The 13,838-nt window shown below is 42.9% G+C and overlaps 1 protein-coding gene across 5 annotated transcripts in view; it reads right to left on the reverse strand.

The window, feature by feature from the left end:
• The window catches only part of il1rapl1a (interleukin 1 receptor accessory protein-like 1a), a 430,524-nt gene that overhangs the window by 79,234 nt on the left and 337,452 nt on the right, over window positions 1–13,838 (reverse strand). For all 5 annotated transcript variants that reach the window (XM_049594508.1, XM_049594511.1, XM_049594509.1 and 2 more), the window contains one exon: window positions 8,719–8,793. In XM_049594508.1, coding sequence (XP_049450465.1) covers window positions 8,719–8,793 — 75 coding nt within the window. The remainder of the gene's footprint in view (window positions 1–8,718; window positions 8,794–13,838) is intronic.

The following is a 13,838-nucleotide window of genomic DNA, read 5'->3' on the forward strand; positions in this document are numbered from 1 at the left end:
TTCCCTCATGGAAATTCTGACCAATCAAGAGCAGCTTTTCCGCACAAGGTATTTTATCTGGTCTGCTTGTAAATGCTGCTGTGAGAACACGAACCAACTCTAGGCAATTATACAACTTTGCAACAGAATTAGTCCCTGATTCAGACCAAATCAAGTGAACGCAGAGAAAAAGGTGAGCACACATTAGCAGGTGCTGGGCTAATGGGTAGTCTGTGACATGCCAAAGAACATCGGAGAAACAGTGGTTTGTAACGTGTAGCTGCTTTATTTTGCATTTGTACTGGTATTAATCACCAGGTTTGTTTGTTTAAGAGAGGAAGAGACCTCTGCAGATAATTCAGCTCACAGTTAAAACCTGCTGAGCATCTGTATCAGAAATAAGGTGAGCACACATTAGGTTATCAGAGAAAAAAGATGAGAACACACAGCAAGCACTTGGCAAGCAGTCCGTCTGCGACGTGCCAAACAACGCAGAAGAAACACTGATTTATGACGTGAAACTGCTTTATTCAGTATTTTTACCGGTTTTAATCACCAGGTCCGTTTGTTCTGGAGAGGAAGAGACCTCTGCGGATAATTCAGCTTACGGTAAAAACCTCCTAACAATGAACACTGGAGGAGGTCTCTCAGCTGGTTGCAATCTGCAGTCCTCACTACTAGATGCCACTAAATCTCCATAAATCTTACACACTGTTGCCTTTAAAGATAAAGATGCATGTTCTTGGTTAATCAAAAGTCTTCTTTTGATAGATTTCATCTCATTAAATGAGCAAATTGACCATTGCAGAGCATTAAGGCTGCAGCTGGACCACATGCGTCCATCTTTTTTATGGATTCTCTGTAAGATTACCACCATTTCTATCATTACCCTCACAAACACCATTATCAACAACAACTCCCACCATTCAAATATAAATACACAACAGGAGCATGCTATTACAGATAATTTCATGCATGTCTGAGCTGAAAAGGGAAACTAAACAGAGGTGAGAGGCAGTGAGAGGAACTGTATGATATATGGCGTTCAAGTGTGTGTGTGTGTGTGTGTGTGTGTGTTTGAGAGTGTAACGCAGAGACAGACATAGAGCAAGAGAGAGACACAGAGTAATTTAGTGAAGTGACTCTGCCTTGACCTTTAGCAACTCTCCAGAGCAATGTCAATTTCAATTTCACCCTTCTCCGTGGAAAGGCTGACATGTGTGGTGAAACAGCGAGGTGTTCTTCAGTATTGTATACTTCTTGAGGAGAAGAGAACAGAACAAAAAAGAAGAGAAGATGGAGTGTTGTTAACCACTCCAGCAGACTTTGGGAAATCAGAACATCCTCAATAACAAATCCTCAAATCTCACACAGAGGTCAACACGTCAGGCAGCGAGGAGAGACGAGAGGTAAGGGATAAAAGGATGCAGGACCAGATGTAAGACAGGGAAGGAGAGAGCATGTTACATGTGGAAATAGGTTAGAGTGTTTCAACTAAAGTTGAAGCCACAGTGGGCTTTTGTAGAGGGAGTATTATGAAAAAGAAACGCCCTGTGGATATTGCTGGGACCCCTCACTGCTTCACTATTGCTTTAATGTCACAATATCAGTCACACATATAATTCTCCAGTAAGTGCAGTGGATATTTTCATAACCTAAAAACAGCTGGTTTCAGTAAAGGTGCACATGGAGCTCTGCAAACAGAAACAATTTGGTGGAAGTGACCAATCTTATGACGAAAGAAAAGCCACTAATGTGCGTCACAGAAATACAGTAGTCATAGCAACCTGTCCCAAAAATATGAAAATAACCACTTTTAAGTGAAAGTCAGAGTGAGTTGTGGTAAATAAAAAGTTGCAGCACTGTAATTGTGTCTCAGTGCCTCTGGTACGGTGGCCGACGAGGGTAAATATTAGGAGAAACTTGCTGCAGCTTCAATTCCAACAACACCTGGCATCAGGATCAATCGATTATGGGCCGCGATCATTCAGAATTTTTACAATTATCTTTTTATTGTTATGATTTTTTCATCTGATAGCCGATAAAATAAATTAATTGAAACATGTGCTACTCTTGGCGATGATGCCATCGTCTGCCTCCGTCTGCAGCTCAGTGTCCCACCCTAAGCACTTTCTAATTGGTTACACATCAGGAATAATAGCCTATTAACACTGAAGGCCGCCACACAGGGAGACAAACACAGACTGGAGCTGCTCCAATCTGCGAGCGGAGCTGTGTGTCAGTGTCACGTTTGTCACCGTTAGAATAACTCTAGGCCGGGCTAATTTACGCGTTGTAAAATGCCATATGCTAATAACTTTAGCATGTCATTTTGAGAGGAAAATGTGTCTAGCACAAACATTTGTTTTGTCTGTAAACTGCGTAACTTACAGTGGAGTTACCTTTGTTTTATATGTGTTGGTTGAATCACTCAAACTTTACCTGCACTTCACAGAAACTCAACACACTGGCATAGTAACCCCACCACCAACTATGTGTTGAAAGTGGAACTGCACTCGGTATTACACATACCAACAGCAGGGAAGGCTGGCTGCAACACATGCAAAGAATGTAGGATGAAAGGCACTTTAAGTCTGTGTTATTCTTAAGTTTGAGACTGACATTTAATTTTCACAGTGAGTGTCTATTGGTTCCGAATACTGGTTATCTGTCTCCTTGATTACTAATAATTGGTATCAGAAACTGTTCTGTAAAAAACATATTGGTCGATCCCTAAGATGAAGCTCTCCAGGCCTCTAGGGGGAACGCTACGCTGAGCAGCTTGATTTCTAACCTGAGAAAGAGACCAGATGAGAGAGATTGTGCTTCTCAAAGCCAAGGAAGGATCCTTAATTGAATTCAAGGAGGCTACGTCATTGATTCCTGCCAAAGGACTGTTCAAATGTCAAGGATCCTTAGAATTTTACCGAGGTGAATCCTTTCTTCAGAGCATGCATGTTTGTATCCTCAGTGGGCGTGAAGTACCCACAATTCTTTGCAAACGACTTGCTAGACAGGGGGGCCTCCTCAGTGATGCTAACCTATTCCAGTGTGTGTTCCCTGAATGCTAGAGTCTTGCCTAGCTTCTGTAGGACCTGTCCTACCAAGGAAGTGTCCATGACTTTGAGAAGCACTGAGTGTTTGTTTTCGAAATGGGAAGAAAAGTAAAGAGGAGACATAAAAATATGCATCTTTTTTTACATTTGGGCTTAGTCTTTTACAATATTATTAAAGAACAACAGATTTATGTAGCTCCCCCTAGAGGCCTGGAGAACTTCCGCTGTGTTGACTGTAGCAGCACAGCGTTTCTGAGTTACGCTTGTTTTCAGGATCTTCTTGCATCTTTTCATTTGCTGCTTTCTGCAGCATTTTTTTCCATTCCCAGTTTATTCCTTTTTTGTATTTGTATATTGGCTACCGTACTCTGGTCAGACCAGAAAGAGACATAACAATAATCACTCCCTATGAAACAGGTGGTGATGGAAGAGTAGCTTGCAAGGCAAGTATTAGCATGCTAGCCAGCAGGTCACACCCTCATCAGCCACGATAGCGCCAACTAATCTTGCCACTTGCTGGTTAGCAGGCTAGCTTTGTTGCTAATCTTTTTTGTTGAAGACACTTGCAGCATTTGTACATTTTATAGTGTGATGACTGAATAAAAATAGCAGCATTTTTATGGAGCAGTTTACACAACAGCATGTTAGAATTATATAAAATTGGATAATGTGACTCTCTGGATCTCTTTTGCCCAAAATATTTGACTGTTTGCGAGTTTTCCAAAGTTGAACTCTCGATGAAAGCCCTGCATGGATTTACTTCACTTACACAAGAAAATCCATTGATTGGAGGGATTCCAATGAAATGTGAAAAAAAAAGTTGCTGCTTAGTGTCTTGGCCGGCAGACAAATGTTTCCCAATTGAGAGGGAAGAAGATGGAGGTAATTTGGGAGGAGAGAGTGGGATCAGAGTGGGACAGCCACTGTCAGTTTACTCCTCTGAGCTCCTCAAAAACATATTGCCAACACACCAGGGAAATCAGGAATGTCAGCTTCTTTGAGTGTCTGCTGCAGACGTCTGAGCGTGCATGGCGTGTGCCTCTACATAGTGCATGCTGAAGTAAAATAAATATAAGAGTCATCTCCCTCCTGCCTCCCATCGCATGCTGTTGGGTCCTGCTCTCTGAAATAATTGATTCTAATTCCTTTCCACTAGAGTGCACCCATCTGCTGGCTTTGGGGGACAGTGAAATCCTCTATCAGTTACAATTATCCCACAGTTACCGACGACTGCGCCGCAAGCGTGTGTGACCCACCCACCCCGGGTGGTGCAGGGGCATGTGCGAGTATCTGTGCGCGTACGTGACGAAGAGGGAGAGCGAGCGAGACGGAGAGATGCTGGAAGTGGAGTGCTGCGTAAGCGTGAGTTGAATCCCTCCACCCCTCTCCTTTGGGACCGCGAATCCATGACGAATCATCACGAGGGAATAAACACCAAGTCAGTGAGTCTGTGAGCGAGCGTGTGTGTTTTAAACTCGGAGCTTTGTGTAATATGTCACATACTGTAAGCGTGTGTGCGTCTGCGTGGCTCCCTCTCACGAACCCCAACACATAATACACAAACCCCACAATATGAATCATCCTCCTATTCTGGAGAGGTGGACTGCACCAACTCACCACTGGGGGACAGCACTAAATCTGGCAATGGAGAAACTGGATGGCTACTGACAAAAAAAAAAAAAAACATCCTACACAACCTTGATTTTGTCTCCTTTGAAAACTAAAAATGTCAAGTTGTCCGAAAGTAATATTTGTGATGGAAAACAGGGCTGCTTTCAGGATTTGCACAGTCGCACATCCCTGAGGATCCTGAGGCCCTGAAGCCTTGTAGATGTGCGATGATAGCAGCCCACACACACACACACACACACACACACACACACACACACACACACACACACACACACACACACACTGCTACCTCCTGAGTGACAGAATCTGCAGCTGTGGGATTTAGGCTCCTCAGCTGAAAGGGGACACAGTGGCAGAGATATGCAAGGAGACCTTTGGAGAGCAGGGGAAAGGACACTCTGACAAGACCCCCCGCTCCTGCCACTGTTTCCATTCCTCCCAACATGCCCAATCCTCCTGCTTTTATGACCACTCTCGCTTCGATTTCTTTTTGTGCTCTCTTCTCTGCATCATCCTCTTTGACGTACATCCCCGCTGCGTGTCCTCTGTGCGAGTTTATGTAACATATGTGTTTTATTTATGTCTGCGTGTGTGTGTTGTGTAGCGCTGGCTGCGATGGCGGCTGTCTGAGACCTGCACTGGTTGCAGCAGTGGAGGAGATAAAGTGGGGCTGTGTTTCCCGGCAGTGTTGCAGATTTATCTCTCTGCTTACGGCTCTGATTTTACTGCCCATCCACAAGCCTCCACTGGATCCCATCTCTCCCTCTCTCTCCCTCTCTCCCTCTCTCCGTCTCTCTATCTCCCACTTGCCATAAGGGACCAGGCTCTCTCTGTGCACGCTCTGGCTACCATAAATCTGCCACGTTGCTCCATAAAGCTGCTTAGGGCATGACTCAACAAATATTAAGGAAGAGGAGAATAAATAAATAAAGCAAAATAGAAACTCTCGTCTGGAGGGAGAGACAACTTTTCTGCACACAAAATGGAGCCCGGCTGTAAAATATTTACCTCGGTGTCTCTGTGCTTTAGACACTCTTCTGGGAGTGTGGAGGCTCACTGCACAACATCACACGTACTTTTCTTTCTCTCCTTCTCTGCCTTGCACATGACTCGGTTTTTGCCATGGTAGTGCCAAGCCCTCATGTACCATACAGCTCCACTGGTTTTTACACAACAAGACCAGTTCACTTGTCATGGGGAATATTAATTAACCAAGTTTGTAATGTAGTCTATGGCTTGTCTATGTTAAAACTGAAAAAACAGCCCTTGTGATGTCACCTGAGTCATCATGGCTTAGAGACTAACTGCGTTTAAAACTGGGGGACATGGAGTTTAGTCTGCATTCACCAGGCGTGGAGGGTTAACAAAGAGACTCTACTGAACTGCATTTTATGAATATTTAATAAAATCTCTTCACTGATTAGTTAGGTCTCTGTTATGATGCATGGCACAAGCTGTGGCAACGTCTCCCAAGGTGGGGGCAGTAAGCCAGCAAATGCCACGCCTTTTGTAGCTCATGATGAATCAAAAATGACACCGTCTGTTTTGTCTCTGGAGCAAGTTTCTCTTGTGAATAAAGACAGCATTCACTTCAGACTGTCTCTCACTAATGGCAGGAAATATTCCAAAACCTCCATAAGGGCCTAGTGTCCACATAACGTTTTTTTGTCAGAACGGCTGTGTGTTTTTCAATTGCTCCCAATGAGGAAAGAGTTATGCGGACGTCCAGCGCTCCAACTTTTTTGCACGGCTGCTCTCAGCACTTCTAGTAGAACATCTCCGCACTTCAAATAAAGGCTCTGTGTCATCACTGCCACTCCTTTAGCTACTGTCTATCCCGAGTTGTATGATATGTCAGTCAGAAAATATCACAAGACAGAAATTCCCATCTGTGGAGGCAGATTGTCTGGACACTGATTGTTACTGATGAGCGTTGTGTTGTTATCACCGTACGTGTTGCAAGCCTATTGTTAGCTGTGAAGTCACCCCTCTCTTAAAACAGAATTATGTTAGCTACCTAGCTAATGTTATCGTCAAGATAGAGTCGTCATAAGAAACAAAACCCATGCGTAGTGCTGGGATGAAACCCTCCCCAGCTCCCTGTTCCTTCTTTTCTGCCAAAGACAAATGCCATGTGGCGTGGCGCCCTTGCATTACGCTAAACTCCAGTGTCTCTCCGTCCTAATTTAAGCTCATTCGTGTTCGCTAAATCATCCGTCTCTGGAAGATTTGTGTCTGTTTTGTGAGACAAACACACAATTAAGGATCAATTTAAAAACAAACGTAATGGAGGGAAACAGAGTGCTACAGTTATGAGACCTAAAACCCAGATATCAGTTAGCATTTTAGCACTTCCTTTGACTTAAAGTCAGTGGGTTTTCTGAATGGGTTTTTGGTTAGGTGATAGGGTACGATACGATACGATACTTCATTGTCCCCATAGGTAGATTTGTCTTGGACTCAGGAGCTGCACAAGTGTTGCTGCTTTACAGTCATTACAATAGTCCAGAATAAATGAAAAGCATACATCATAAAACAAAAACATAAAAACACATACTACATATAACAGTATTGCACATAACACCAGCACACAACAGAGCACCATAAGCTAAACGCAAGAGACTTATGCATCAAGAGACATTATTCAAAATCTTAATTGAGGTTGGCACAAATGAAGTTTTAAAATGGACTTCAGCCTGAAATAAGGTCTGTGGTTTACACAAGCTTAAGAGAGTTTATTTTATTTATTTTTTTTTTACGATATAAAATATGTCAATCAGTGAATTTTAATCCCCAATGTCCATTTACTTAATGTCATTTTTTAATAGTAGTGACCTTGACTGTATTTACTCTTGATGTAGCATACATTTGCTTTTATAATTGTTCAACAGAACACTGTACAAGAAGACAAGGAATATGCTTTGTTTTGTTTTATAAAAATGATGGAAATACTAACATTTAGCTTTTCCATTATTCCATTATTAATCAATTAAAATACGTGACAATTAACTGGTTAATTCATTATGAATGAATTCATTAGATGTTAGTAAAGTGCAGCACTGAATCACTGTGCAGTATTAAGTGCACCAGCTCTTTAACACACACTCCACAACACACCACAACACTTACTCACAAAGCATGCACAAGTAAGAACTGACAGAGAGGCTTTAAATAATTGTGAGAAAGTTTCAAAGGACGAGACAAAGCTTTCCTTAAAGTCTCGGTGATATCAAGACAAACGACACAAACAGCTGAAGGGTGCATTGTGCAACCTGTTCATGCATGGGTGTGGGTGTGCTGACATATGAGGCTGAGCTTGTCAGTTTATCAACAGCAGCAATTTTTCACTCTTGATCAGCCAAGCGTGGAGGCATTTTAAATGAACTACCTGGATTCCAACAGCATCAGATACGAGACAAAAGGTAACCTCTCGGTAAATCATTGCACTTTCTTTGTCTCCGTCGCCGCCCCTCCTCTTTTTCTGTCACACACTTATCCAATCCTTCTCTCGCTTCCCAGACCTCTCAGTCTTGTCCGATCGGCTTCACCGTGACAGACACACCAGCCATTCATGGAGCGGCAAGCGCCATGTGGACAGCGGACTGTGCCCAGAAATCAAGCAATATGCTGCCACGGGGAAAAGAAAAAACAAACACAACCACATGCATACATTCACTCATGCACGCGTGAACACACGGTAGGCCCATCGTGACCCCACGTCAAACAAGACAAACAACGGCGACTGAAAGCAGCCGTCTTTCCATGTGGCGAGCCAGCGTATGGAACCCTGGCACCATATGGGCTCTTCATTGTTGACAAAACAGCCGTAGGGACATTAGCAGCCACTATTTGCATATATGGAAAACACTTTTACAATTGTGTTTTTTTTTTCTTCTGCCGTTTCTCCAGCAAATAAAACTGCCATCATCAATCTGTGTTCGGTGCCTGGAGGCGTGTTGGAAAGGATTTGTAAAGTCATCCATTTCCTGTCATTTGGAAATGACACAGATAGTACTGACTGCAGCTGGAGGAAATCCCATGATGCTCTTACCTAGCTGCAGCTCCATGTTGCTAATCTTGTTTTCGGAGGGAAACAGGATCTTTGGCGGCTTGTCGGTCAAAGGAGCTGAAAAGAAGGAAAAGACAATTTAAATATAGTATGACACAAGACAAACCAACAATGCAGGCAGACCGACTTTGAAGAAGAATAGCGAGGGTTTCTGATTGAACTATTTTTAGCTAATTCCCAATGTAGCTCTTGCACTTGGTTCACAATATTTTTCTTTGCATCCCACTCCTCCTTACAGAGATTTGTTAGCATTTGAACACAGAGCGCACACAGAAGTTATCTCCTACCTCCTCTTCAAAATAAATAAGTGCTGATTCCCTTTCTGTCTGTCCTCATTCCTCCTGCTCTCCCAACTTGTTCCAAGTGTCTTCGCAGACACATCGCTCTCTAGTGCCTCTACACCTTGGGTTCCATTCATCTGACCTACTTCTAATCATAAATTAATCACTGCTTTGCCAAGAACATACCATCATTTAATCTACATGAGTGTTAGGTATTTGAAGAGCCATCATGGAGTGTGTGTGTGTGTGTGTGTGCGTCTGAGTGAGCGGGAGCAGCTGATACTCTAATGATGCTAATCATCCATACGGCGGATGTCAGACCTGCTGCTGAAGTCCTTCCTCTGGGGAACGCCAGAACATGCAGCAGTTTTATTGTTGTTAAAAGCGTTTGTGTGTTCTGTGCTCTTTGGGGTTGAGGGGTTAAAGGAACAGGAAGAGGGTTTTGTATGTACATGACTTAAAAAGTAACACAAAGGGAGAGAAATGGAGGGTCTGTGTCGACATGCTGGATGTCTTGATCACGAGGTGCTTTATCTCCCTCTCAGGGAAACATAAACAACCTTTGCAACTGTATTTTTTAATGCTTTTTCTTCCAGATATGTCTTGCCCTACGCTTACACAGGCACATATATCCAACGCTGGTCACTGAGCTGTTGTACTGGAGGTGCTGTAAGCTTTGACTCATTGCTCATAAGCGCTTCAATATGTGCTCTGAGGTCTCTCACATTTCAGACATAGCTTTACAAGCAGACTTTTTTGCTGTAGTTATAGTAGAGCCTTTATTTGACAGGACAGTAGTAGCCTGAAGGGGGAAAGAGAGATGGGATGACATGCAGCAAAGGGCGGAAGGTCAGAATCAAACCCATAGCTGTTGCGTCAAGGACATGGCCTTTGTACATGGGGCACCAGGTGAGCTACTTGGCACCCCCACAATAAGAATTCTGACCGATAAACAGTCAGTTAAACAGTTGAAATGTATGTTGACTATAATATTATGGTGCTGGAGAGAGAGACGATGAGACAGCCAAGTCTGCTGCTGCCCAGGCTGGAGATGTACACCGCTGCTAGGGCAATGCCATGATTCTGGCTGCTGATTCTGTGAAAAGAGCACACCTCGACAAGCAATGACCCAGAGGCAGAGGTAGACACCTATATGAGAGCAGTCAGTTCAGTGTCTGGGGTCTGCCCATTGGTCCGACAGCCCATTTTTCAGACAACCCATTGGTCCGACATCCCATTGTTCCGACCATATTAAACCCATTGTTCCGAAGTCCCGTTGTTCCGAAATCATCATGATGCCCTGTGGTTAAGGTCTGGTTAGGTTTAGGCACAAAACCATTTGGTTAGGGTTATGAAAAGATCATGGTGTGGGTTAAAATGAAAAAGAAAGTGACAAACACATAAGCTGTGAGCCTGCTTCGCCTCAAGCCTTTCCCAGCTGACCCAGAGCCAGTCGCGGTGCACCATCAAGGCAGAAATACGCCCGTCGGGAGCCGTTCAGAACCGTGGAGAGCTCCCCACACAACCCGGACCCCAGAGTTAATAACAGGAGGTTATGATGTTTCATTGTCTCCTCTCTATGACACCTGTATCTCGACCAGTAGCCTACTTTTGTTGCGTTTGCTGATCCTCTATGGTACACAAATACAGTATAGCCTAGTATAATCACATATCAGAACAATGGGCTGTCGGCCCAATGACATGGACCCCAGTGTCTGCCCAGTTAGCACGAGCTAACACAGCAGGGGCGGCAAACATCCAACACCAAGTCATTAAATGGTCCCAACAAAGTCGCACCGAAACAGCTTGACTCTGTTGTTCAACCCATTATGATTGTAACGTTGACTGTGTGATGCTAAGAGTTATCCCCGTCATGGTGTATGTGTGTGTCGGGCAGGTGGACTCTAAACGTCCCCCAGCATGAAGCTCACACTCCCATTCCTAGAGTAAGGGCAGAGCGAGTAGGTGCTGAGCAAAGCAAGACATCAAGTGTAGCTCTACAATGAAATAAGATTTCACCCATTTTAATAGTAGAAAACAAAAGTCATGTTCATGATCCATGGGGTCGGCCTTGGTCTCAAGGTTCGGTCACAAAAATTTTTTCAAATAAGCATCCCTGGTATCAAAGAATTGTCAGGACGATCCAACATAGAGCTTAAGATAAACTTATTTCATTTGTATGATGTATTCCTTTTTGCTTTATTGCCTTGCTTTATTGCGACGCTGCTAAAAGTCCCAACCAAGATCTGGATCCAGACCAAACTGCAAATTCATCCGGACTAGATCACCTTTTGCATCATGTAAAGATACATTTGCCAGTGTAACTGACTGCTCCCAAATTTTGAGTGCTGACTGTTGCCAGCTTCTGTGAACCAATTCAACCTGGACCAACCACAAAAAGCAAAATGCCGTTACCATGGCAGTGACAGGAGTCGTGACAGTAAGTTAGTGACAGGAAAACATGATTACTAATGCTACCTGGCAAGATTTCACAAAGAAACCAAAATTCAAAACAGAGACACCCATCGAGTCTCCTGCAGTCCAGCACTAAACCCATGTGCTCTAACAGCAGCTGCTTGGCCAATGAACATTTGGATCAGTGCCTCTAATCTGAAAGTGACACCTTTTGTGCCAGGGTGCAAGGCTCTTGTTACAGCCAGACCTTGCTCTTTTATACAGCTTTGTCAAAACACCATTATGTCGTGTTGAATGTGTGTAGTTTTAGTTCATGAACAAAAATAAATTTAAAGTTAAAATAAAGTTTTCGTTGTGTAATGAACCATTTTCTGACTTGTATTCATGTTATTGAGTTGTGCCGACACTGTCCAAGGCCTCTGACCTTGTACCTTTTTGTCTTGCTGGTAATATAATAATATAATAAAAATATATAATAATAACATCTCACAGGCTTGATTGAACAGGTTGAGGAACTCTCTTGTTCCTCAGTCTACTGTCTTAAATCAGAGTATGGCTTTAACAGCCTCAGTGTACGATTGTCACTAAATGTAATAGGAACGATTAATTTGTTGGACTGCCTCCACCTTTCCGAATGTCTAATGTGATTTGTTGCTTTTGTACTACACTTTTGTTGTTTGGTTTTGTGTTGTTTTGTATTTTTGTATTCATGTGAAGTAGTCCTGAGGCGCAATGCCATCAATGTAGAGGCCAGTCAGCACACTTAATGCATATGTCCAAACCTCTCCACCTTCTGGGTAAGTATTTTTAAAGTCTTTAGCAAGATGTTTGAAAGCTAAGTCCGCACACTTTTTGGTTTAACTTTGAAGGAATCCCGTGCTACCTTACCAAATAAAGCCCATGCTGTTTTAGCATTTACCTCTCTCTTTGCAAGACATTTGATCCTTCTAATTTGGGTTAGGGTTAGGGTTAATTTGATCCTCTAACCCACACTCAAAGGGTCCTCTCAAACCTTTATTAAGATATGGACTTTTCTAATTTGCTCCAAGAACCTCTCGATAAAGAATGCAGGGGCACCTATAAATGTTGCATGACAGCAGAGAGCAACTCCTTTCCCTCTCTTTCTGCATTTGTTTGAGTAATTAATACAATTATTTGGTGAAGCTCTGGTAGCTTCCCTCCTTTATCTGAATGTATCTTGTAACCTTTATTCCTATGGATGGGTGGGCAGGGTGGTAGGGACGGAATCTGAAAGCTGTCTCTATATATGATGAACAGTGTTTCGTTATAGTCAGGAAAGGAATGCTTTGTATCTTTGTTGTGGGATAAAGACATTGAAACTCAATAAAACGTATTTACAAAAACAAAAAGTAAAATCACAATGCAAACGTGGAAGATAAACCCCTGCTTCATGGCAAGTATCAGCACAGCAGGATCACCAGTCAGACCGGCCTATGCTTGTACACTCATACTTCAACAGTTATATAATTACAGTGCTATTTGTGCTCACCTTTATGTAAAAGGGGGAAAAAGTCAAGTCATGCACTCATTCTTTCTCTTCTGTTTTTAACACTTTGTTCGAGTTTGGTGCATGCGGTGATACACTCAAACCTACGACGCTATTTTTTGTTGCTGTGGCATTACATCATGAGGGAAAATTGGGGCATGTTAAGCTCATTATAAACCACATTTCTCTGCTGGCAAGCATGACATGTTTGATATAATTGCAGACCTTCAAATGTCTTCTTCTGTATTAAAATGAGCGCAGAAATCCACCATTTTAATTATACTACAGTGTTTATAAGACTACAGATGGAGATTACCGCAATACGCAGGCTGACAGATACACCTCTGTGTGCAGTGACCTGAATGTATATATTTATGGTAATAACTAATGCATTACATGTTACAGTAGGGTTTGACCCTTGACCATCACACATAGAGACACACAGACAAAACAAGCACACATACTGCATAGCAATCATATGCACTAAGAAGGCAAACACTAATTCCTAAAAAAGCTATGAAGAAAAAAAAAACCTTTATTGAATAAAACAGAGGCTACTCCCAACAGCGGACCTCTCAGGCACGTCTAATTATGTAGCGGTGAATTTGCAAAGGCGGCTTATTCAGGCCAGTTTGTAGCCTGGCGCTTTCATTAAGATGTTTCCTTAGAGTGTCCTCACAAGCCCTCTTCTTTAGCCTTAATATGAGAGTACTCTAACAAGCGGTTTGAAAGCCCTGCTCTGTTTTGGTGTCTCTATTTGGGAGGAAGAACAAGCCATGCAATGCCACTGAGCTGACTCACTCAGCACAGTGATGTGCATTAAAGTGCGTGGTCTTGTCTGAAGTAAAGTGCATGGTTGTGTAAAGTGCTTGGTTTAAGGCGGCAGGTAACATATTCAA

This window comes from Epinephelus fuscoguttatus, linkage group LG13 (assembly GCF_011397635.1).
Source record: "Epinephelus fuscoguttatus linkage group LG13, E.fuscoguttatus.final_Chr_v1".
Lineage (NCBI taxonomy): Eukaryota > Metazoa > Chordata > Actinopteri > Perciformes > Serranidae > Epinephelus > Epinephelus fuscoguttatus.